General features: G+C 53.4%; 1 protein-coding gene across 1 annotated transcript; it reads left to right on the top strand.

Moving 5' to 3' along the window:
• The first annotated feature begins 75 nt into the window (after positions 1-75).
• On the top strand, positions 76-22,152 carry LOC134470450 (uncharacterized). The gene is made up of 2 exons (XM_063224603.1): positions 76-7,677; positions 8,152-22,152. The coding sequence occupies exon 2, from the start codon at positions 15,721-15,723 to the stop codon at positions 16,699-16,701; it is 981 nt and encodes a 326-aa protein (XP_063080673.1). The 5' UTR covers positions 76-7,677; positions 8,152-15,720; the 3' UTR covers positions 16,702-22,152.
• The last annotated feature ends 268 nt before the right edge of the window (positions 22,153-22,420 follow it).

The raw sequence follows: 22,420 nt of genomic DNA, 5'->3' as shown, positions 1-22,420 counted from the left end.
GGGGTGCATGTCCTTTCCCTGTGGTTTTGGTCTGGGAAAAGCATCTCAGTGAGAATGTGGGTATCTGCACACTGCCCATTCTGGAATCTTCTCTCCATTGTGCTCTCGATGGCACACTGCAGGCTGGTACTCATCAGGGCCTTGAGCTCTGTTCTGTCCCCTGGGTTTGGATGCTGGCCAGAGCTCACCTGGGCCCTGGGAGGGAAGGCACTCAGCTTTAGTGGCATCAGTATCACCCACAACACACAGAGACCTGCCAGGGCAGAGAAGTCCACCCTCGGGCCTGGGGGCAGGGGGCTCACTGCTCCCCATGCTGGGCAGTTTCTGATTCTTCCACAGGACCTGCAATCGTGGTGGCCTGTGGTTCTCGCAGAGCCGGGCCACCCTCACATGGCCCTGGGCCAGAGCCCAGTGCCCATGTGCACAGTCTGGGTGGCCGCTGGCAGAAGTAGCTTGAGCCTGCTGGGCCTCCGTCCTCCTGAGCATGTGTGTTGAAACTGTGCCTGTGTGTATGCGTGGGGTTTTTTTTTGTTTGTTTGTTTAACACCAAGTACATCTATCAGAAAAGGAAGTGACAAAACACCCATCTTTCCCTGAGAAGTTATAAATAAAAGAGAATAAACCCAAAACAGAGAAAACAGCAAAGATCAGAAAACATTCCCCCATCAAACTGCCAACATCATCCCTCACAGAGATTCACATTTTGATTCTTACATTTCTGTAAAAATAAAAGAATAAACAGCTTTGATAAAGGGAACAAGATTAGAGCTCCCCAATGCCGCAACTTATCACAGTGTCACCAATCGCAACAAAACGGCACTGGTAGCAAGACAAACTACCAGAATACTAACAAAATCCCAAAGTAGGTAAGCCACAGGACGCACACTTGGTTTCTGGCAAAGATGCAAAAGCAATTAAGTGGAGAAAGGATTGTACCTTCGGTAAACATGCTGGAACAACTGAATATCCACGTGCAAAAAACCCAAACCTTATTGCACATCAAAGACTTCATAAGACATCCGAAGGTCAAAGTGACTCACAGTGGGTTAAAGTGAAGGCAGGTTTGTCCTGAGGCATTGCTTGGCTGAAGTCATTCTCTCTGGGACAAAGTACATGTTTTTTCCTTGTCATACTAATGAAACAATACGGTGATTATGCATGTGTGAGATTTATTTCACTAATCAGTATGTTCCCAAGGTGCACCCATTTACCTATAAAGATGTCCAGTTTATCATCTTTATGGTTGAATAGTACACCATTACATAAAAGTACCACATCTTTTTTATCCATTCCTCAGTGGATGGGCACTTAGGTTATTTCTAAGACCTGGCTATTATAAACTGCTGCTATAAACATGGGTATGCATATACTGCTGTGGTATGATGTTTTTAATTGTTTTGGGAAGATACCTAGAAGGGGAATAGCTGGGTCGAATGGGACCTCCAATCTTTTTTTTTTTTTTTTTTGCGGGGGGGGGGACCTCCAATCTTAGCTTTCTGAGAAGTATCCACACTGATTTCTACAGTGGCTGCACCAGTCTGCACTCCCACCCACAGTGGAGAAAGGCTCCTTTTCCCCACAGCCCCTCCAGCATTTGTTACTGCTTGATTTTTGATAGTAGCCATTCTTTCTGGGGTGAAGTGGAATCTCAGTGTTGCTTTAATTTGCATCTCTCGAATCACCAGCGATATTGAACATGTTTTCACGTGTTTATTTACTGTCTTTCTTCATCAGAGGGGTGTGCATTCATCTCAGATGCCCATTTTTGGATTGGGTCTTTAAATATGGGAGGACTGATTTTTTTTTTTTTTTTTTTTTTTTTAGTTCTTTATACATTCTTGATACTAATCCTTTGAGGAGCTGTTGGCAAACATTGTCTCCCACCTTGTGGGTTGTCTCTTCATTCTCGGTTTCTCTTGCTGTGCAAAAGCTTTTCAGTAGGGTGAGATCCCAGTTGTTGATTCTTTGTGACAGTTCCTGTGCACTCTGGGTTTTTATTCATGAAGTCTTTGCCTACCCCAGTGTCTTCAAGCGTTTTACCTACTCTCCAGCAGACGTAATGTTTCTGTTTCAATATTAATATCTTTAATCCATATGGGTCCAGTTGTAGTCTTTAGCTTGTGGAAAGTCAGTTTTTCCAGCACTGTTTTATTAAAGAGACTTTCTTCCAGTGAATGTGTTTGGCACCTTTGCACTGTGGTCTGATACTATGCATGGGATAAGTTCAGTTCCTTTGCATTTACTTAAGCGTGTTCCATGAGCCTGTGTGTGGTCTGTTTTGGAGAATGTCCTGTATGCAGCTGAGGAGAATTACATATGTGTTTGTATGTGGGGGTGCATGAGTTGTGTGGATGCACTTCCAGCCCAGACGCCTGCCTGTAGGCCGGGAGCCCCCACTTTCCCTCCCATGCCCCCCCCCCAGCCCTCTCCCTGAGCTGCTTCCACAGGGTTCTATGCTCCCATGCTGTGTGGATGCCTCGTGTGGCTGCAGGCGTGCTGGGCTCAGGTGTGGGCCTGGGCATCTCCTGGGTCTCCTGTGCTCAGCCTGCACTGCCAGGGGTTTGCAGGGCTCGCACTGGCTCCTGTCATGCAGCATCCTTGAGTGTGCAACTTGGCTTCACGTCCCTGTCCACTCAGGTGCTCAGGTCACTCTTGGTTCCCTTTGGTTGCTTGAGACTGTTGGGGTTGTCGTTGGATTCTGACTGGCCTGGGATATGGGTGGTGCGGCCTGAGGGTTCCCTGGCCCCTGCCTGTGTCTGCTGAGCTGGGCCATACCTGTCCATGCTCCCTTCTGGCTGTCCCTGTGACAAGTGTCAAAGGTCAGTGCTAAGTATTCCCACCTGTCTTGTGGTCACTGGCCAGAGCACCCAGATAACCAGAACCCTTGTGGATGAGGGGTGTGGTCACCATGGTGTTCTGTGCATCCCTGGAGCTGCCCCATCCTGTTCAGGCAGCAGCCTATCGTGAGTCGGCCTGCCTGCTTACCCCAAGGGTCTGCCTTCCTGAGCAGGCAGGGAGGTACTGGCTGAGCCGGGCACTGGGGGGATGCCCGCGAGGGACCCTGTGCGGAGGCAGCATAGGTGCTGTGGGAGAGAAACCCGCTGCCCCTGTCCCCTCTGTCCCCAGTGCGGCCCACAGCTTCAGATGCTGTGGGAGTGAACTGCTGCCTGGAACTCACCTCCTCCTCCTCCTCCACCAGCAGGCTACCACCAAGGGCAGGTGACCAGAAAGGTAGTGCCTGCTTCGGGAACTCCCCAGGAAGGGCTGCTGTTAGCAGCACCTCGGCACCCAGGAGAAACCAGCTCATCTGTCTAAAACCACGTGTCCCCTCAACCTCCTGCTGGCCTAGCACGGTTCAGCCAGACCTAGCGGTGTCCACCTGTCTGGGTGCTGTGTGGCCTGGGTCCAAGTGGACAGTGCTAGACCTGAGCTCTAGAGTTACTTAGTCCCAGGAGGGCTGCTGCAGAGCAGAGGCCGGACAGTGGCCACTGCCTCTAGCCGAGACGAGTCTCTCCTTGTGTCAGGCACTGTCTTAGGTGGTGGCATCTTGCCTGGCCTCGTGGAGCCAGGGCAGGGCCCCAGCACAGGCTGCTGGACACTAGAGCCCTCTGGGCAGGACAGACATGGCCATTTAGGAGGGAGGGTGGGCAGTACCATGCATGGGCAGGGTGGTCAGGAAAGGGGACAGAGCCCCGTCAGGAGAAGAGCAGCTGGGAGGTGAAGGCCTGCACTGGCTTGGCTGGAAGGGGCTGCAGGGGAAGCCAGGCAGCCTCAGATGAAGAGGGTGTGGGTTCATGCAGTGCCACCAGGGAGCGCAGCAGAACCACCAGCCTGCAGGTGCCCAGGCCGCCGCACCCCTCCGGCCCTGGCCACAAAACAGGGCTTATCATCTCCAGGAGCCCTTTTGGACCTGTGTTCCCCACACTTCCGTTCTCTGCCCTCCGCTGTGGGCACTGGGCTCCAGGCTTCCGCCCAGCACTTCCTGCCACCTGCCGTTCCCCACTGTTAACCCCTTGTCTCAGCTGCTGTGCTGCCATCCCGCACCTGGTCTGGGTGTCTCTCAGCTACCTGCCTCCCGCCCACCCAGGTGCCTGCACCCTAACTCCTGGCCGTCCTGGGCACACCCCCGGCCCTGGAGGCCTCCAGCTCCTGCCCCTCTCTGCAGGCCACCTCATGTGGCAAGTCTAAGCGGCACACAGGCACCTCTCACCCACAGTTTAGGAGTGCTGTGCCTGTGCCCACCAGAAATCAGACCCAGGCCCTGCCTCGCCTCCTCCTCACTGGGCTTCAGCCCAGCATGCCCCAGCCAGGCCGCATGACTGTGGCTTGGGGGCCTCTTGTCCACGCCTGCTGCCCCTGCAGGCCCCTCAGCCCTGTGTTGGCTCTGCTGGGCCCTGTGGCCTCTCCGGCTCTAGTCAGGCAGTCCCCTCTGTGTCCTGGCCTAGCAGGTACCTCCGGCCCACTGCCCGTTCCAGAACTGTGGTCTGCAGAAATGCACATGTGCGCTACATCCCCAGCTCAACATTTGTCCTGCTGCTGCACTAAGCTGCAGGACTGAAGGTGCAGGACTGATCTGTGCATTGGGGTCCCCCAGGGCTGGGTGTGCTGGGCATGTGGCACTCAGTGTACCCTGCTGTTGTGGTCAGGACTGTGAGGAGAACAACTGGAATCAGGACACAGAATTTACAATATTATTTCATGATGGCCACCCAGTGTTAACACAAGACAGTGCAGGAAATCTGTCTACAACACTGAAGACCCGGAATATTCAGCCAAGGGCCTGGATCCCACAGCATTGTCCTGCATGAGTCCAGATGAAGACCTGGAGCCCATAACAGTGCCTCCTATGAGTCCAACTGGAGGTGTAGAGCCCACGAGAAGGACTCACACCAGTCTGTGTTCAGGATCTGTGGTAGGAAGGCCCAAAGGTCAGCGGTGGGAGCTGGAAAGTCTATGCCAGCGGGTGAAGGAGTTGTCATTAGGTTCTACACTGAAGCCAAGAAGTCACACTCAGAATAAAGACCAGGGCTGACCTGACAAGCACCACAGCCATCCTCAGCAACACGGAAGCCCTGAGCTCCTCTAATAACAATGCTTAAACTCACACTGGGGAAGCTAGTCATGATGAGCTCCTCCAGAACCAACGGCCTGAAACAGCAACACTTAGGAGAACCGCAGTGCCCTACTCTTCTTCTCTATGTCTCTGTTTATGCTGGCGGCTTTCCTCAGGGGGACCGTGATACAGCCAGCACCATGCTGATTTAATTCAGCTAGTGTTAAGGTGACCACCAGGTTTTAATCCCTAACACTGGGAGAGGCCTGAGCCCTCCGTCCGCCAGCCATGGGAGGACCCTAGCCCAGTTCCAAGACCCCATCCCTACTCTCGGTGTGCGCCCCTCCTGTAGGCCAGCTGTCCTAGCTTGTGTTAGGATTTGTCTTAGACTGGACTTTGTAGGGAGTTTTAGGTTCACACCACAGCTGGAGGAAGGTACAGGTGCCCTGCAGGTGCCGCCCAGCCTCCTTGGCATCTCTACCCAAGGGTGCCTCTGACAGTGGCTACCCTGGGAGCCGTGCATCCTGGGTCGGCCGCCTTGGGCTGCAGAGTGCCTCGCTGTCCTGAAGAGTGGCCTCCGTTTCCTCACCTGGTTCTCTGACAGCCTCCAAGCAGTCTCCAGCTCCCTCCGCACAGCATCCTGTGTTTCCAACTCCTATCCGTTAGTGACACACATTTTGGGTTCTGCTGCAGTGAGCACCGTGTCTCAGTGTTGCTGGTGCTGCCCCATCTGCCTGCCCCTCGTCCAGCCTTCTGTCCACTGAAGGTCACCTCAGTGCTTCCAGCTTGCCAGTTCTCAGTCCACCTGTTACAAACACCCACGTGCCGGCTGCTGTGTGTGTGCATGTGGTGCTCACCCGTGGGCACACCTGGACACCATGTCTTGTGCGTGGCCATTTGGGGTCGGTGCTGTCTTGCTGCTGCCATGATCTGCAGCACCCCGGCCCTTCTGAGCATCTCTGGTGCGTCTGTGCTGAGATTGTTCACCTGTTTTAGACTTGCTCTCTTTCTGTTGAGTTTATAGGAGGTGCTTTTTTAGGACTTTTTAGGGTGGGGTCTCATTATGTAGTTCAGGCTGGCTTTGAACTCACTACAAACTCCTATCGATCCTCCTGCCTCAGCCCCCCAAGTGCTGGGCTTCCTGTGTGTGGCCTGTTTCAGGATTTTGAATGACAGTCCTCTAACCAGTGCCTGCTCAGCTGTTTCCTCCGGGCTGGTCACTTCTCTTGCCAACGTCTTCGCAGGGCAGCAGCTGGATGTTGTGGTGCCATGCGGCTGTCTGGGGTTCCATCGGGGTCACATCTGAGTGCTGTGTTTTAAAGTCATCCCAGCCTCAGGTCATCCAGATTTTCTCCTATGTAATTGAGGAGCCTCCTAAATTAGCATTTCACATTTCATTTGTCTTAGGACCTGCTTGAATCAGTTTTTGTGAGGTGAAAGATCTGATTCAAGTCTTTGCCGTTTTGGATTTCAGCGTTTCAGTGCTGTTTATTGAAAAGGCTCTTGCCCGCTGTGTGTCCTTCACCCCGGTGCCAAAGCCCATTGATTGTGTGTGCGAACCTGTTTCGGGGCTCCTGGTTCTTCCACCTGTCTGTTTCTCCACTCTTTTTCCAGTGCCGAGGCTTCATAGTGTGTGTCAGAGTGAGAAGGTGCACACGGGTGTCCGCCCACGCGTGTGGGGTGTCCCTGTATTTATTTGGCCCTCCTTTGACCTCTTTCACAGAGTTCTGCACTTTTTCATAGATCATGTGTTTTTATTTATACACAAGGACTTCATCTTGGGGAAGCCTAACATAAATATTACTATATTTCACTTTTCAAATTCCAATTGTTCACGACTGGTGTGTGGAAAAGCACCTGACTTTACGTATTAACCTCCTACCCTATAGACTGGCTGTCATTTTACATTAGTCCCAGGAGTTTCTGGCCAGTTCCTTTGGATTTTCTACCTAGACAATCACATTATCTGTACACGAAGGTAATTTCATGTCCCCCCCCAGCCTGTGTACCCTTTCTTTGGTTTCCTTACTGTGTCAGCTGGGATTCCCAGTGTGGTGTTGAAAAGCTGTGGTGAGAGGAGATGTCCCTGCCCTGCTGCTGTCTGCTGTTAGCTGTGCTGTCCTGTGGATGTGCTCAAGTCTAGAAAGTTCCCTTTCCCACGGGCTTCCTGAATAGGTGTTGGATTATCCAGTGCTTTTTCTGCCGCTGTTGCTGTGGTCCTGTGGTTTTTGTGCTTTAGGCTGTTGCTGTGATGGGCTCGTTCTGTGAACGTTGAAGCAGCTTTTCTATCTGGGACAAGTCCCACTTGGCTTTTTCTTGGACTTGATCTGCTAGGATTTGGCTGAAGATTTTCACCTGTATTCATGAAAGACATGAACTGCAGATAGGGGCCGTAGGGGAATGCTTGCTTCACAGGATGAGTTCGTGTGTCCCTCTGCGTTTATTTTCTGAAAGAGACTGTGCAGAATTAGCGTAACTTCTTCCATAAATGTTTGGTAGAATCTGCCAGCAGCCTCACCGGGATGGAGCCTTTCTGCGTAGAAGGACGTTCGCTTGGGTTCAGTTTCCTTAACACAGTAAACTGAGGAGAATCAGCCCGCATCCAAGGCCAGTCTGGCCACACGGTGAGTTCAAGGCCAGTGAGACCTCGTCTCAAATAAAACACCACAAAAACTAAATGAATAGACTCTCTCGGACCCGTGTACTCCTGGGTTTTTCAGGCAGTCTGTCCCTTCTTGGTTACCAATCTGTGGACATGGCTCATGAAAGCTCTTGATTATCAGTAGTGATGTCCCCTCCTCTCCGTTTCTGCCATTTGTCGTCTCTGCCCTGCAGTTTCCCTCTACTAACTTGGCCAGAGGACTAGCATTCCTGACTTCTCAAAGAGCCAGCTTTGTGTTTGTTGATTTTTCTCTTGATTCTGTTTTCCATTTCATTCATCTTTGTTGTCTATTTCTTTTTAACAGCTGCTCCATTTTAATTTTCTTGATTTTATATTATACCGAGATGTCTTTAGACAATCCAGGTATGCAGCTGGTATCCAACAGGTGATAAGCCTGCTGGCCTCTTTTATTATGTCTTTTCTCCTCTTGCTTTAGGTTGGATTTGCTCCCGTCTCCCAGTGAGGCCGTTCTTCCTTCCAAGTATCCACCTCCTGAGCTGTTTCCCTCTGGGCCTGCTCTCATTGGATCCCACAATTGTGTAAGTTGTATTTTAATCCATCACAGGTTTTTAAAGTAATCTTTAGACTGGGCTTGGTGGCACAGGCTTATATGCCCAGAATTTTGGAGGCTGAGGCAGGAGGATCACTAGCAGTTTGAGACTGGCATGGGTACATAGTGAGTTCAAGGCCACACTAAACTATATAGTGAGACTCTGTCTCCAGAAAAAAGTCTTTATCTTTAAAAAGTTGTTACGGCATAACAGGAAATCAGGCACCAGAATTCAAGCACGACTCCGTGACAGGCTGTGAACAGGTGGACGCGTTTCTGGGTGCTGCGTGTGCACACACATGTCACTGGGGACTGCAGTCATGCGGTCGGTCACTCTTCCCCATACACGTCCACTGCATGTGTCCAGGTCAGTGTTCCCTAGAGTAGCAGATTTAATACAGGACTATGTAGACGGGATCTACAGGCTAGGCTTGTGGTGACCACTCGTGGAGTCAGGTGTGGAAGAGTATAAAGGGGCTGTCTGCACAAAGGAGAGCTGAACGATCCAATTGAGACGGAAAAGCAGGCACTCACTGAAGAGTCCTGTTGGAGTCCGTGTCAGGAAGCCAAAGGGGTGCTGTTGGAAAGCTGAAGAGTCTGAGCTGGAAGCCTGGAGATGGATTCCAAAGGTGGTAATGAAACTGACACTCCTCCAAAGAAACCCTAAGTGAGACTTCCTGCTTCTTTCCCTTTTTATTCCATTCAGCCTGTGAGCCTATTGTATTGGTTGGTGCCCACAGTGGGTTCTCCCTTGTCAGTAAATTGGTCATCCATACCCAGAGCTGTGCTAGACTAATCAGCTGGTCTTTCTTACTCAAGTGGACACCATGGTGAACTCATACAGCAAACACCATGTTCATCCATTCATTATCCCCCAGCTGTTTTTGACCAGGGAGTCAGGACACCAGCTCAAGTCTGTTAGGAAACATTGTAATCCTGCCTTTCCTGAGGACACGGATTTCAATGAAGACACAATGGGCATGAGGCCCCTGGACAGAAACGCTGGCCATTAGGGGAGACCTTGTCCCTGCATGCTTAGTTTACCGTGCGTGTGAAGCCACACAAGACCCCGGGCGCAGCATTTGTGAAGTGCTCCTCAGACCCCTGTGGAATCGCGCAGCAGGTGCATCCCTGAGTGATGCCATGACACAGTGCAGTCCCACAGCCACTGTCCTCCCGGGTCTGCTCCCGCTGTGGCCTGATCTCAGGGGCAGTGTCAGGAGGGGCTGAGTGCAGGCCCTGGGGACTCACAGGTGTAGGGTGCTGGCTAGAGGGCCACTCCCACCTAGGGGAGGGACCAGGCTGGGGCTGTGTCCACCTCTGGCAGGCTTGCCCCCACTTTTTAAAAGCATTTGGGCTGAGGATATATCTCAGCAACATAAATACCTGCCTGGCAAGTGTAAGGTCCTGAGTTCAATTCCGGGTACCAAAAAAATAATAAAAGCAGAACATAAAACTTGCCCTTTTAGGCGTTTTCAGGTGCCCACTTTATGGCCACTAAGTGCATTCATGCTGCCCAAGGCCACCTCCGCCCCTCCAGCAGCTTCTCACTGTCCATGGAAGCTGCCCTCCTGGCTCTGCTTCCTGGCTGGAACCTGAGGTCCCCAGGGAGGTCCCATAGGTAGAGTTTGTCCATTTGCGTAGTAGCCGTGTCGGAATGTCCTTCCTTTTTAAGGCTGAATGATATTTTAGGGGACATGTGACGGCTGCTCACCACTGTCTGCCCGCTGTGCTGGTGACACCTAGGACTTAGCCTAGCACTCCCGGTGTGTCGGGGCATTTGGGGAGAGACCTGTCCTGGGCGTGGGTGCAGTCCAGGGGAGGCTGCACCTGCCTGAGCGCTGTCATTTCCTGCTGCCCTCGCTGTGGACATCAGACCCCAGCTGCCTCAGCCCTTCCGCATGGATGCAGGCGTTGTGAGGCCTCAGCCCAGCCTGGGGCCGCTCCTCCTCCCTCCCTTCTGGGACTTCCAGCTCCTCCACTTGATGAAGACAGCCATGTGGGCTGTCAGCACTGACCCTCACAGAATCGCATGTCCATTTTGTCCTTCTGATCCCACTGAGGACCCTCCCTGTACCCAGAAGCTGTGGGAGCTTGGCTGAGGAGAGGGGGGTTCTGTCCCTGCCTCTGCCTCCAGCCACCATGTGGGGCCCCAGCCACCTGTGCTCCTACTGTGACGACCAGGAGCCAAGTACAAGGATGGAACCCCCACCGTGTGACAAGGATAGCCCTTCTTCTGCTCGGCCATTCTCAGGCCTCATTGCAGTATAGATGCTGGGCATGCAGATGCCACCCCATGTTTGTCTCTGTCTACCTCTGGCTCCTGAGAACAGAGTCATGTGACAGGGTGCGGGAGCGGGGGCGTCCCTGCAGATCCCAAGGCCCTGCGTGACTGTGGAGGCACCTGTCTGGGTCCAGGCAGCTGTGCTGTTTGTTGGATGCCCCTTAGTTCCCACGTCTACCACACTTGGGGCCCTGGTCTGTGCACAGTGGCCGTGCAGGGCCTGTGAAGATCAGGTCACCCTCCAGGACACGGCCTCCGAACACACACTGGGACTCTGGGTGCTGTGAGACTCCCTCCTCCTGGGTCGGCAGCAACAGGGTCCAGTGTGGCCAGGGCAGGGCCCACAGAAGGGCTTTGCCAGGGTTGGCACTCAGGTCAGCCTGCCAGGACTCTGCGGTCATGGTGAGACTCGGCCCCACTTATTCCCCTCTTTTTTCTTTTTCTTTTCTAGAGGTGGGCATTGAACCAGGACTTTCATACTGAGCTACAACCCCGACCCTTTTTAGTCTTCGTTTTGACAGGTTCATGCTATCACTAAGGTGGTGTGGCAGGGCTGGAATCTGCAGTCCTCCTGCCTCAGCCTTACACAGAGCTGAATTACAGGTGAGCCCCGCCCACCTGGCTTCTGGAGCCTTCCAGCTCTCTGTCACTCATACTGCACACTGGGCTTCTGGCATGTTTTAAGTCCCTGGTGTCACTGAAGACCCACATGTGGCCGCACCAGCTTCTAGCCTCTTAGACGCCAGCCCAGTGTCTCACGGTGAGGGGAGGCCAGAGTCACGGCTCAGGCGTCAGCACGAGCTTTGTTCCAGGCCCTTGTCCCTGCTGCCAGAGCTGCTGGTTACGGCATCCTGGGGTGCAGAGTGGCTTCACCTGACCTCCGGGCCTGGCCTGGGGAGGTACCTGGACCAGGTCCTGGGCTGAAGCCAGCACAGGCACAGTTCTGTCCCTGCCACAGGCAGAGTGGTGCAGGAGGGAGACTGAGGCAGGAGTGGGGTGCATTCCCTGAGGCTGGTGGCTCCCTTTACAGCCCCCCACTGTCCACTCCAGGCTCCTGGGGCCCAGCCCTGAGGTGCAGGCGTTCGGGGCTGGAAAGAGAAGGGAGTGGAGCAGCTGGAAGGAGCTGGCGTGCTGTTCCTGTCAGGTTCCACGTGTTGTTCCCTGTACTTCCTGACTGTGGCAAAGGACAGATAGCAGAAGTACTGAAATATTTCTCATTAAGTGCCTCACGGTGATTCAGGTCTGGCCTGAAACAGGAAGTTCCATGAGGCCTGTCTCCGGAAGTCTGGGTGCTGGTGGGTCCCGCCACCCTCCACTGTTGTGCCGTTTTGATGACCGAGTTGCCCTAGCAGAGCCCCGACCCGGAGGGTGCTCCCGACTGACTGTCTTGAGGTCAAGCTGTCCAGGCCTCTCTTTGGCTGTGGCCAGCATGGTCAGTCCTCTTGGGTTAGGACCCGAGGGACCTCACAGCCTCTGCAGCCCAATGAGGTGCTGACGCCGGCTCCAGCATGGGCAGAGTGGGGGCGCCTGGCCTCCAGCAGCACAGGCTTGAGGCACCCAAGACACCCAGGGCACCCAGGGCACTGTGGACACTTGCAGGCAGTTCTGTTGCATGAAGCACACAGTGTGAAGCTTATCATCTGGTCACCTCAGGGTCACTCAGTGGCCACAGTCATCACCACACTGCCACTTCCAGAGTCCTCAGCCCCTGCCTGGTGCCTGCCAGGTACCACCCCCAACCAGCTGTGCAGAAAACCTCCAAGCTCATCAAGGTCACTCCTAAGTCACAGGTACCCACTGGGTCATAGTCTGGAGGTCCCACTGTCCAGGTCTGACAGGTGAGGGGCAGGTGGACTATGAGGGGCAGGTGGATGGGTGAGGAGCAGGTGGACGGGTCAGGGGTAGGTGGACAAGTCAAGGTAGGGGGCAAGTGAGCTCAACTGTGGCCACCCGGCAAGGATGAGGGGACAGCTGGCAGGTGGCTGGGTTCCCTCAGCCCTGCTGTCCATGGTGCCGGGACACAGGTACTCAGGGCCTCCATCTGGAGCAGCGTGGGTTCAGCACCTAAAGAAGCCCAGGTGGCCACAGTGTTGCACATGGCAGGGGCCAGGTGGGGACCTGGAGCCTGGAGAGATGTGGTCCCTGCAGCTGCTGGGTGGGCAACAGCTGGCCTCAGAGAGGGCAGTGTGCTCTTGCCGGGGAATGCTCCAGTTGGTGCCAAGGACAGCTGTAGGCGAGCTCCATGTCCAGTGAGACCTGGCCCTGACCCTTGCTGCCCCTACCATCCCTGCAGAAGGTGCCTGCACCTGCCACGAGAGCAGGTGACAGGGAAGCCACCACAGCCTCTCCGGAGAGGAAGTTGGCCTTTGTCGGGGGATTTCCAGCCAGGGCTGTTTTGATTGACACAGTGCTGGGGAAGGTCTGTCCTTTATCAGATGAGTCACTAGAGCAGGAGGTTGGGACATGCTAAAGACAGACAGAGGGAGACAGAGACAGAGACCAAGCAAAGCAGACACAGGGAGAAGGAAGAGATGGAGAGATCACAGCCACTAAGGTCCCTGCCGCACATTCAGGGCTGCAGGGTCGGGGCCAGGGGCCAAACTCCCACTCTTCACCAGCCTCCTGCACCCTCCAGGCTGTGCTTCCAGCCCTGGTTGTCACAGTGGGACAGGACCTTGCCTGAAGGATCCTGTGCCCCTTACGCAGGTCTGACCCTGTCCCCAGGAGAGGTCAACATCCAACTTGTTCCTCCCTCACTGTCCCACCTACCAGGTGACAGAAACTGAAGCAGAGACCAGGACCTGGCTGGGGGTCTGAGATGTGCTGCTGGACTGGTCCTCGTGCCCACTGCAGAGGGCTCAGCCCAACACCTGTCCTGAGTGAGCCACCCTGCATCCCTCAGGGTCCCTGGAGGCTGCAGCCCAGGGCAGGGACTGGCAAGCTCCCCCAAAAGAGCCCCCACCTCACCGGGGAGATGCCAGGCAGCCCAGGGCAGGTGTGTCCCATCTGCAGTGTGAACCAGGTCACTGCTGTAGAAGTGACATCGTCGAGTCCCTGGAACTGGGAGAGGACATGGTGTGGCCGCTGCCTGAGCTTAGTGTGTGCATGTGCGTCCTGATGCCCTGCCTGCGATCCGTGTCCCGTCCTGGCTCAGCACCTTCTAAAAGCCACCACAATGTCACAGTATTGCTGGTGATGCTGTTGTCACCCCTGCTACTGTGGCACTGGCTCCCTGGTGGCTTCTGCCTCCCTGGTGGAGGCACGTGCTGCGTGGCTCAGCCGTACCACTTTCCTGAGTGTTTTCTGCACCTCAAGGCCTTGGTCTCAGGGCCTGAACCCCCTGCAGTGTGCCACAATGGGAAAGGCAATGTGGCCCCTGAGTTGCAAGGCCCCTCCTGATGCCCTGGTGTCCACATGCCCGGAACGTGTGAGAATGGCCACCCCCGCCCCAGATGATCATCCTTCTGCGGCACAGGGTCACTGGCTCTTGGTTGCCCCAGGCTCCAGTGCCAGACAATACATTTGGTACTTGGGATGCAGGGCACTTCCCCAAGGTCCCAAGGTCAGCCAGGCTCCGGATCCAGGCAGAAGAGGCCGTGCTAGGGTGGGAGGGAACTGAGCCATGGCCGCCCTGTGGGTGGCACCCTTGCTGCTTTCACACAGCTGTGTGAGGGAGGCAGACCCTCACATCCAGCCAGCTTTCCCTGGGTCCCCATCGTGGTCAGGCTCTTCCCAGCGCTTCACAGTGAGGCCTCGACTGTGGCTTCCAGGCTCGCTGAGGTCTGCACGGCCTTCACCACCTTGGATGTCTAGGTCCGTGCCCACTGAACGCCTGTCCTGTCCGTGGCTATGTGATGAGCACCCAAGCCTGGGGTGGGCTTAGCAGGCTGGACATAGGTGCACCCCTGAGGCTCTATCCAGTGCCATGGCAGAGGCCCCAGTTCTGTGCCTCAAACTCATTGCCCTGGGAGGTCTGGGAGCCCATCCCAAGGGGCACAACTGGTCGAGGTCCCATGGATCAGCCCAGGAGGCCAGCACTGGGAGAGAACAGCCGCCCCAGGGTCCCAGCTGGGTGCAAGGACAGCTGCGTTGACTATGCCAGTGCCCAGTGCCCATGAGGGTCCTGTTCCACTCCCACTTCAAATCCTATGGGGACCTACAGACCTCTCAGGCAAAGGGCCAGGAATAGCTGCGCTGGACCTGGGCCCCCTCGAGGCAAGGCCAGGGCCCAGTGTGCTCCAAGCAAGCATCCTGTGCCCAGGAAAACGCCAGGCTACAGCAGATGTCCTCACTGCAGCCCTCCAGAGTGGCCACTGCCAGTGGGAGCTGCAGTCCTGGGCACCCTGTCCTTGGCCATGCCCCTCTTGGGCACAGCCCATTGGTGTGGAGTGTCATCAGTGGGGCTGAGGCCCCTGCACCCTGACTTGCAGGGTCTGTAGGACACAGCTCACGGGGGCCACATCCCAGACTCCATGCTGCTTCAAAGCCATGCCACCCTGACTCTGCCACAGGAGCAGGGAAGGGGGAACTTCTGTTCTTGGAGCTCTGGGCTGTGGTTGTTGTCCTGCCGGTGACAGGAAGCCAATGTGGACGCTGGTGCCCAGACACCCCGGACGTGGGCCAGCCGCCTCCTGCCCAGTCAGCTCCCTTGTCCTGCCTGAGCAGCGCAGTCCTAGCTGTAGAGTACGGGGCTCCCCCAACTCAGTCTTCATGGGCTGAGACTGTGACCCTGTCATGAGGTTGTGCTGCCCAGTTGGAGGGCGCCCAGCCAGATGCTGTCCACAAGCTGTGCCTGAGTCCCTAGGACCCCCACCACCCTGGGGAGCAGGCTGGGGTACAGTTTCCTGTGACCCCTGCAAGACCGGGCTGGGAATGAGGTCCCAAATCTGCCTGCGCTGCTGAGCACTGTTCCTGGGGCCTCCCCGAGGCTGACACTACTCTTGACTGCTACTGCGTGTGGAGGGTGCACAAGGGCAGGCCACGCCTTCTGGGGCTGCAGAGACCCTGGCTCCTGGCTGGGAAGAGCACAGGGTGGCTGGGCACTGAGAATCAGTGACAGAGGTCTGTCAAGGTCCAGCCTCACCTGTAGCCTCCTGCGCTCAGCCAGGACCCATGGCCCCCACTGGGCCTGGGACAGGTGAGCCCCTCCCAGGGGCTCAGTTGATCCTGCCATGGCCTCTGTGCCCACAAAACCTGGTGTGTCCTTTCCTGGTGTCCAGGGCCTCAGCAGGAGACTTGGAGAGCTGAGTGCTTCAGCATCTCCACTTCCTAGCAACACCTCACAGAGAGCCTGTGCAGATACTCCCGGCAGACACAGGGGAGCTGCCCCTACTCTGAGTTCTTTGGGGCCCAGGATGACCAAGGAACCCTGTGGTGACTTCCCAGAAAGCAGGTGGCAGGCAGGTCATTACACACTGTCACTGTGTCCCCTGTGCGGGTGTAGCCGGCTCAGGATGGGCAGGGCCTCTCACAGCCACCTCGGTACTGGCAGCTTCCAGCCTGTGCAGCCCTGCCCTGGCCATCTCAGTAGGCCCATGATGCTGTCCTGCCCATTACCTTTTGCTGAGAGCCAGCTGCTTCTCTGCCCCAGGCAATCAGCTCTGGACAGACACTTGCAGAACAAGACGGGATGGACAAATGCTGCCCTGCTACCCAGTTCCCCGGGCCCCTTTTCCAGGCCTCAGCTCCGGGATGGACGCCTTCAGGGACACAGATGTGGTCTGCAGGGGCTGCACCAGGCTGGGGCAGGGGTGTGGTCATGTTCAGCAGGGTGGCCAGGGGATGAGGCCACCCTGCTGACTGCCCTTCAGCAGGCCCCTGAGTGGCTGCAGACACAGGCAGGTCTCCTGAGTCACAAGGCCCATCTACCCATTCCCACCAGCACCCCAAGGCTGGGACAAACAGGGGCAGAAAAGTCAGCACTGCCTCGGAACATGACCTATGGGGATGGGTGCGAGGCAGGCCAGGCACCCCAGAAGCCGGACACCCTCCTCGTCCCTGCCCCCAGCTGGAAGTCAGTCTGGTCTCCGCCTCAGGATCTGCTTAGGAAGTGCAGGCAGAGGGTGCCTGGCCACAATTTCAGGGTGACTGTGCCCCAAGGAAGTGCCTGTCAGCGGCCAGGACAGTGGTGCCAGGAATCAGTTCTGCTGTGAGGCTGGGGAGCCAGGAGAGCCCAGCAGGGCTTTCTAGGAGGGACACCAACAGCGATGCCCACACCAGCTCCCGGAGCCAAGGAGCAGAGCTGGACCTTTGCCCTGGTGTCTGCTGGGAGTCCTTTTATTAAAGCCAGTGCTGCCTTTCCTCGAGGAGATGAAATACCCCGGCACCAGGCTGTAGGCCTCGCCACTATTGGCAGTGCTGGGTACCTTCTCCTCCGCACAGAGCTCTATTCCGACCTGCCACCCTGCCCACTGTGCCCTTCTGCCTCTGCCCTGACTGTGGCCCACAGTGGTCTTGGCTGCATCTGTCTATGCATTGGCTCCTGACCCCACCCCCCCTGGGGCTGTTAGAGTGCCCCAGGGTGCCTGTGCCCTGTGCCCTGTGCCCTGTGAAGTGTGTGTCCCAGCTCCCTGCTGCCCAGCTGTGGGCTCTGCAGGTGGTGGGAAGGGTGCATTTGGAGCTGCATTCCTACCTGCCCCAACCCCTGGGGACAGGCCCGACTGGGGACAGTGATGCACCAGAGATGCTAGACACCTCTTTGCAGACACGGTGTCATGGCCCCTCTGCCCCATCTAGGCCACCCCGTCTCCCATCCCAACCCAGGCCCAGGTTCCCCGCACTCCGGCCTTGGCCGCAGAGAGGTCAGCCGCAGGCTCTGCTGGCCTGTGGAGGTCGGGATGCCGCCCCTTCTCCCACCCCACACTTTGCCCATTGGCCCACACGGGCCTTTGCCCTCCGTATGTGTCCAGCCCTCCTTGCCTCTGCCCACCGTGGTGGGCTGGGGGGACCCAAGGGGAGTGTGGGACTGGGCAGGGAGCAGAGCCAGAGCAGCATGGAAGGTGCGGGCGCTCCTCTCCCTGCTGGCACCCAGCTGGATGTGGGCACCAGTGGGCACCGGCACAGTCTGGGTTTTCCTTGCTGACTTGCAGTCTGGGACTTTCCTGGACAGATCCCTTGCCAAAGAGGCAGCTCTGGGGAAACCCCGAGTGTGAAAGTGGAGTGGTTAGGGCAAGGCCAGCGACCAGCCCACGTGTCAGAAGAGGCCCTTTCACAGCCGGTCACACCCTTGAGGGCCCTCCCCAGCCCAGCCTTGAAATCACCTGCGTCGGGTGAAGGTTGGGCTTCTACACTGGCCGGGACCTAGGATGCCTGCCCACAGGCTGGACTCTCACCTTCGCTGGCCCACACACCCTGTGGGACCTGCAGGGTGGGGGTGCTTGGTGCAGGGGCGCTCAGCACAGTGCCCCTCCCCACACCCTGTGGCTCTCAGGCTCCTGGACTCCAGCCAGGACGGGTGCTGAGGACATTGTCAGGCCGGCTGGCCGCTGGGTCACAGTAGAAAGAAATCCCCTTCCCAGCGGGGCTGTGGCGAGCCACGGGCCAGGCGGCTGGGAGGTGGGGAGGGGAATCGCTGGGACTTCCCTGGGAAGCAGGACCACTGACTTTCGCTTTCCCTTTCTCCAGGCTGCAGCCTGACTTCTGCCAGGTCCTGTGGGTGTCATCTGGCTACCTGATTCCTGGCCAGAGCCTCAGTTTCCCCCTGGCTGTGAGACATTAACCATACTGGCCAGGGTCAACCTTGCTTCAGGACCCAGGTCCCCACAGGTTATAGGGTGTGTCCACCAGCCTAATGTCCTAGCTCAGGGCTCTGGGGGGCACACAGCACCCCTGCTCAGATGATGCTGAAACTCTGGGGTTTGTGTTGAGTTCCACATATATCGAGGGAGTGTACCTGTTGGATCTGCTGTAAAATCATTTATGGAGGACTTGGTTTTCAAAAATGGTGGCTTGCTAGGGGATTGGGCGGAGAGTCTCTCCAGAGAAATCATATTAGATGCTAGAATATGACAACATAGAGAGGGCCAGACGAATGGATAATGATTCTTATTAACCAAGACAGTGTGGCCGGAGGATTTAAAGTCATGCTGAGACTGCGAAGGCTGATAATGGGAGGCTGCAAATCCCGTGCCTTTAATGTGGCAAACTGACCAGTGGACCCAACAGGAAAAGCTGTGTTGGCTTTTGGTGACTGCTGGAAATTGAGACCTGAGACCCTGTGAAGCAGCCAGGACTGCCCCGCTGCACCAGAGGAGATTGTGAAACGTTCTGGAGCTTCGAAGCCGAATGCTGTGCAGTTTTCTGACCATTCCGTGCTGTGCTGGGAACGTAGTGAAGGCAAGCAGCGTAGTGTGCAGTAGACTCAAGAGGAAGACCTGCACTGAGCCCTGGTGAGTACTAGGGACTGGGTCCCAGGGCTGCTGTGGTTGGCCAGAGAACATTTTGGAATAGGGCAGAGCCCGCCACCACTGTGACATCAATAACACAGAGAGTCTGGCGGAAGACATCTTAGAGTTGGGCGGAACCTGCAGCTCGGTGACATCACCAAGTCGCCCCTGGTGTAGAGAGGTCTGGTGGAGGACATCTTGAAATTGGGCAGACCCACTGTCCTGGTGCTCCTGGCACAGAGAGGTCTGGAAGAGAACCACTGGGATTGGGGCGGAACCCTGTGCCACGGTAACATTAGTCAGCTGCTTCTGGCACAGAGAGAACTGGCAGGATCTGCTGGGGCTGAACCAAGCCTCTGCTTGGGGCCCAATAAGCAGATACAAAATAGTCACAACTCTGTGACATCCAGAAAGTACAGCCTAATTTGCAGGTTGACTGGCACAGAGGCTGGAGGCTAGCCTGCACCATCCCTGCATCCCTGCCTACCCCAGATAACAGCAAATTGGGGAAGACAGCAAAAACTCAAGTCAGCACGCTTCTGAAAGGCCCTAAGCAATACAAAGAGGGCCAGAGACCCCCAGGACACACCAGTCTGAAAGAAACCAGAAACATGACAAGAGATAAAAAAAAAAAAAAAAAAAATCTCCAGCTGCCCACCATGAGAAAATAAGCCCAGGAGAAGTAAACACTGAAGAGAACAAGCACAGTAAACATCCAATACTGGACACAGCATCAGCCGAAATTTAAAAATACCTCCATGACCTCATAGATGAATTTAAAGCTGTACTCCTGATCCAAGTGAGGCAAGATATAATGAGATTAATTAAAGAAATGACAAGCCCCGCCCAAGAGAACACAGATGGAAGAACTGAGGAAATCAGAAAAGAAAGAGAAACTTCTGAAGAAGAATTTAAACATAACTTAGAATACATGAAACAGATCCAAAGAGATTACCAGGGAACTAAAAACTCCATTGAACACTGGCAAAATGCCCTGACAGAAACTAAAGCCAGCCTTCTGAAACTTGAAGAGAGATTTATGACATATGATCATGAAAGAAAAAAACCTCTTAAAAATAACAAGGAACCAGAAAGAAACCATTCGAAGGCTAGAAGATGACAAAAGGATACATAACTTGAGAATAAAGAATGTGAGTGAGGAAGCAGGAGCAACCAAAAATGAAATACAAAGAATATTCACAGGTATATTAAAACAAAATTTCCCATGTATAGCAAAAAGAAATGATATACAGATAAAAGAGGCATACAGAACACCAGCTACCTACAACCAAAACAGATCTACAACTAGACATATAATAATCAAGATTCTAGAAATCCACCAAAAGAACAGAATATTAAAAGCAGCCAGAGAAAAAAAGCAGATTACCTACAATGGGAAAATTATCAAAATAACAACAGACTTATCAACACAAACTCTTAAGTCAAGAAGGGAGTGGGGAGAAATATTCCAAGTCCTGAAAGAAAATAATATGCAACCGAAGCTCATATACCCGTCAAAACTCTCTCTCAAAATTAATGGAGAAATAAGATGCTTCCAAGACAAGGAGGAACTGTGGATGTTCGTGGCCACCAATCCAACCCTACAGAGAGTGCTGAAGGACATTCCAGAGAAAGAGAGGAAGGGATACCAGGATTCCAGCAACAGTGGCAGAGAGGCCTCAATGAATGGGGCAGACAATGGAATGAGGGAATAAGGTGGACAAATTATAGCAGAAAAGTGGAGTAGCAGACATGAGGCAGAGACGGTAAGCTATAGTCTTTACAGACAGCTCTGAAACACTATAAAAAAAGGCAGAGTTCATTGTTAATAGTGTATCAGGATTTAAAAGACACAGTATTCTTATCGTCATATTTAGTTTGAATTTAATTTGTTCTGGTGTGTCCACCCATGTCAGATTTGAGGGCACAGACATCTGACCCAAAAATAGCAGGTTATTCCATGGTAACTATCCTTACTTTCCTATTAACTTAAACTGAAATCTTGTATTACTTACATTGTCTTACTATGACTGATCTTAATTGAATCTGATTCATAAGACCACGGATTTGCCTTGGCTGATTTTATTTGAATTTGGTATGCTTGTTAGTATCAACCCTAAAAGTAGAGGCAACTACTCTGAAGATGACAAGATGTAAAGGATATCCATACTGGTATTAATTATTAACAGCTCTCAAATCCTACAATGCTTTCAAATTGTGTTTTTATAAAAATAGGTAATACTATGTTTAACTATATTAAGCTGATGATGTGGACAAATCTATTGAAAACAAGAGAAAACATAGTAATTATGGAAGATCACCTATATTGTAGTCTTATATGTCTTATCCATTGCGTGTTTTTCTAGGAATTTGTTTTGCTGTCTTGTTACGATTTGTTTTTCCCTATAATACAGAGAGGATAGATATATATGTAGAAATCACACATGAGATTTTTTTAAAAAATTATTTTCGGGAACAGATTATATAATGCAAGATGTAATGAACAGATACTCTGAAGAAGAGACGCTAAGAAACCCAATGCTAATTTTGTAGCATTATGATATAAATTCTAGCAATACTATTGTTCGCTGATTAGAATGACATTGGGCTGGTTTCTTGAGTTTAATTTCAGCATATGTAGAGATGGGGACGGCTACCACGAAGAGAATGAGAGATGCAATGGTAGTTATTATTGTCTTCCTCAATGTTAGATCTTGAAGACTTAAAAAGCCTTCATCATCCTGTAATGATTTGATTAGTTCTATAATATGCAATATGTATATAATGTGGGTGAAGTTGGGGACAACTATTTGTAAGAAACTAGAGACAGTTAGATAGACAGTGAAGATCTCCAGTGGACTTGCTTTGAAATCTGTATTTCTTTAAATTGTTTTTTAAACTGTTTTGTTCTGTTTTGAAATGTTTAATCTTACCGTCTTTGAAATGTAAAACAAGTGTGTGGGACCAATAACCATATTACTGAGTTTTTGTTCGATCATTGAGCAGAACTGTTTGCAGTGTCACTTTTTGAATGTCATTTTAAATACTTTAATTTTGTAACCTAAACAGCTATTTCTAAGATGACAATATGTAACTTATCAACCAGCGATTTCTTACCGTTTATTTTTCTGTAATTTTGTATTATTTCTACCCTTTTTTTTATCTCCATGTATTTTTTTTGTTTCCTTTTCTTTAAATAAAAAAAAAATCATTTATGGAGCTGAGCATGGTGGTTCCTGCCTGTAATTCTAGCATTCTGGGAGGCTGAGGCAGGAGGATCACAAGTTGAAGCCCAGCCTGGGAAAAGCCCAGCCTAGGAAACCCAGTGATTTAGTGAGACCTTGTGTCAAAAAGGGCTGGGTTTGTAGCTCAGTGAGAAGGCCCTGGGATCAATTCCTGTTCCACCAAAAAAAAAAAAAAAAAAAAAAAAAAAAAAAAAAGCACTACTGGTCACCGCGATGGCTCCCTGATGCCGGAGTCCGGCTGG

Source organism: Cavia porcellus, unplaced genomic scaffold (assembly GCF_034190915.1).
Source record: "Cavia porcellus strain 051 isolate PalLab524CR breed Dunkin Hartley unplaced genomic scaffold, mCavPor4.1 scaffold_15, whole genome shotgun sequence".
Taxonomy (NCBI): Eukaryota; Metazoa; Chordata; class Mammalia; order Rodentia; family Caviidae; genus Cavia; species Cavia porcellus.
Note: the sequence above shows the minus strand (reverse complement) of the source record. Positions and strands in the feature narration are given on the sequence as shown.

Coding starts and splice junctions, on each gene's coding strand:
- LOC134470450 (XM_063224603.1), top strand. CDS start 15,721: ATGGCCTCTGTGCCCACAAAACCTGGTGTGTCCTTTCCTGGTGTCCAG.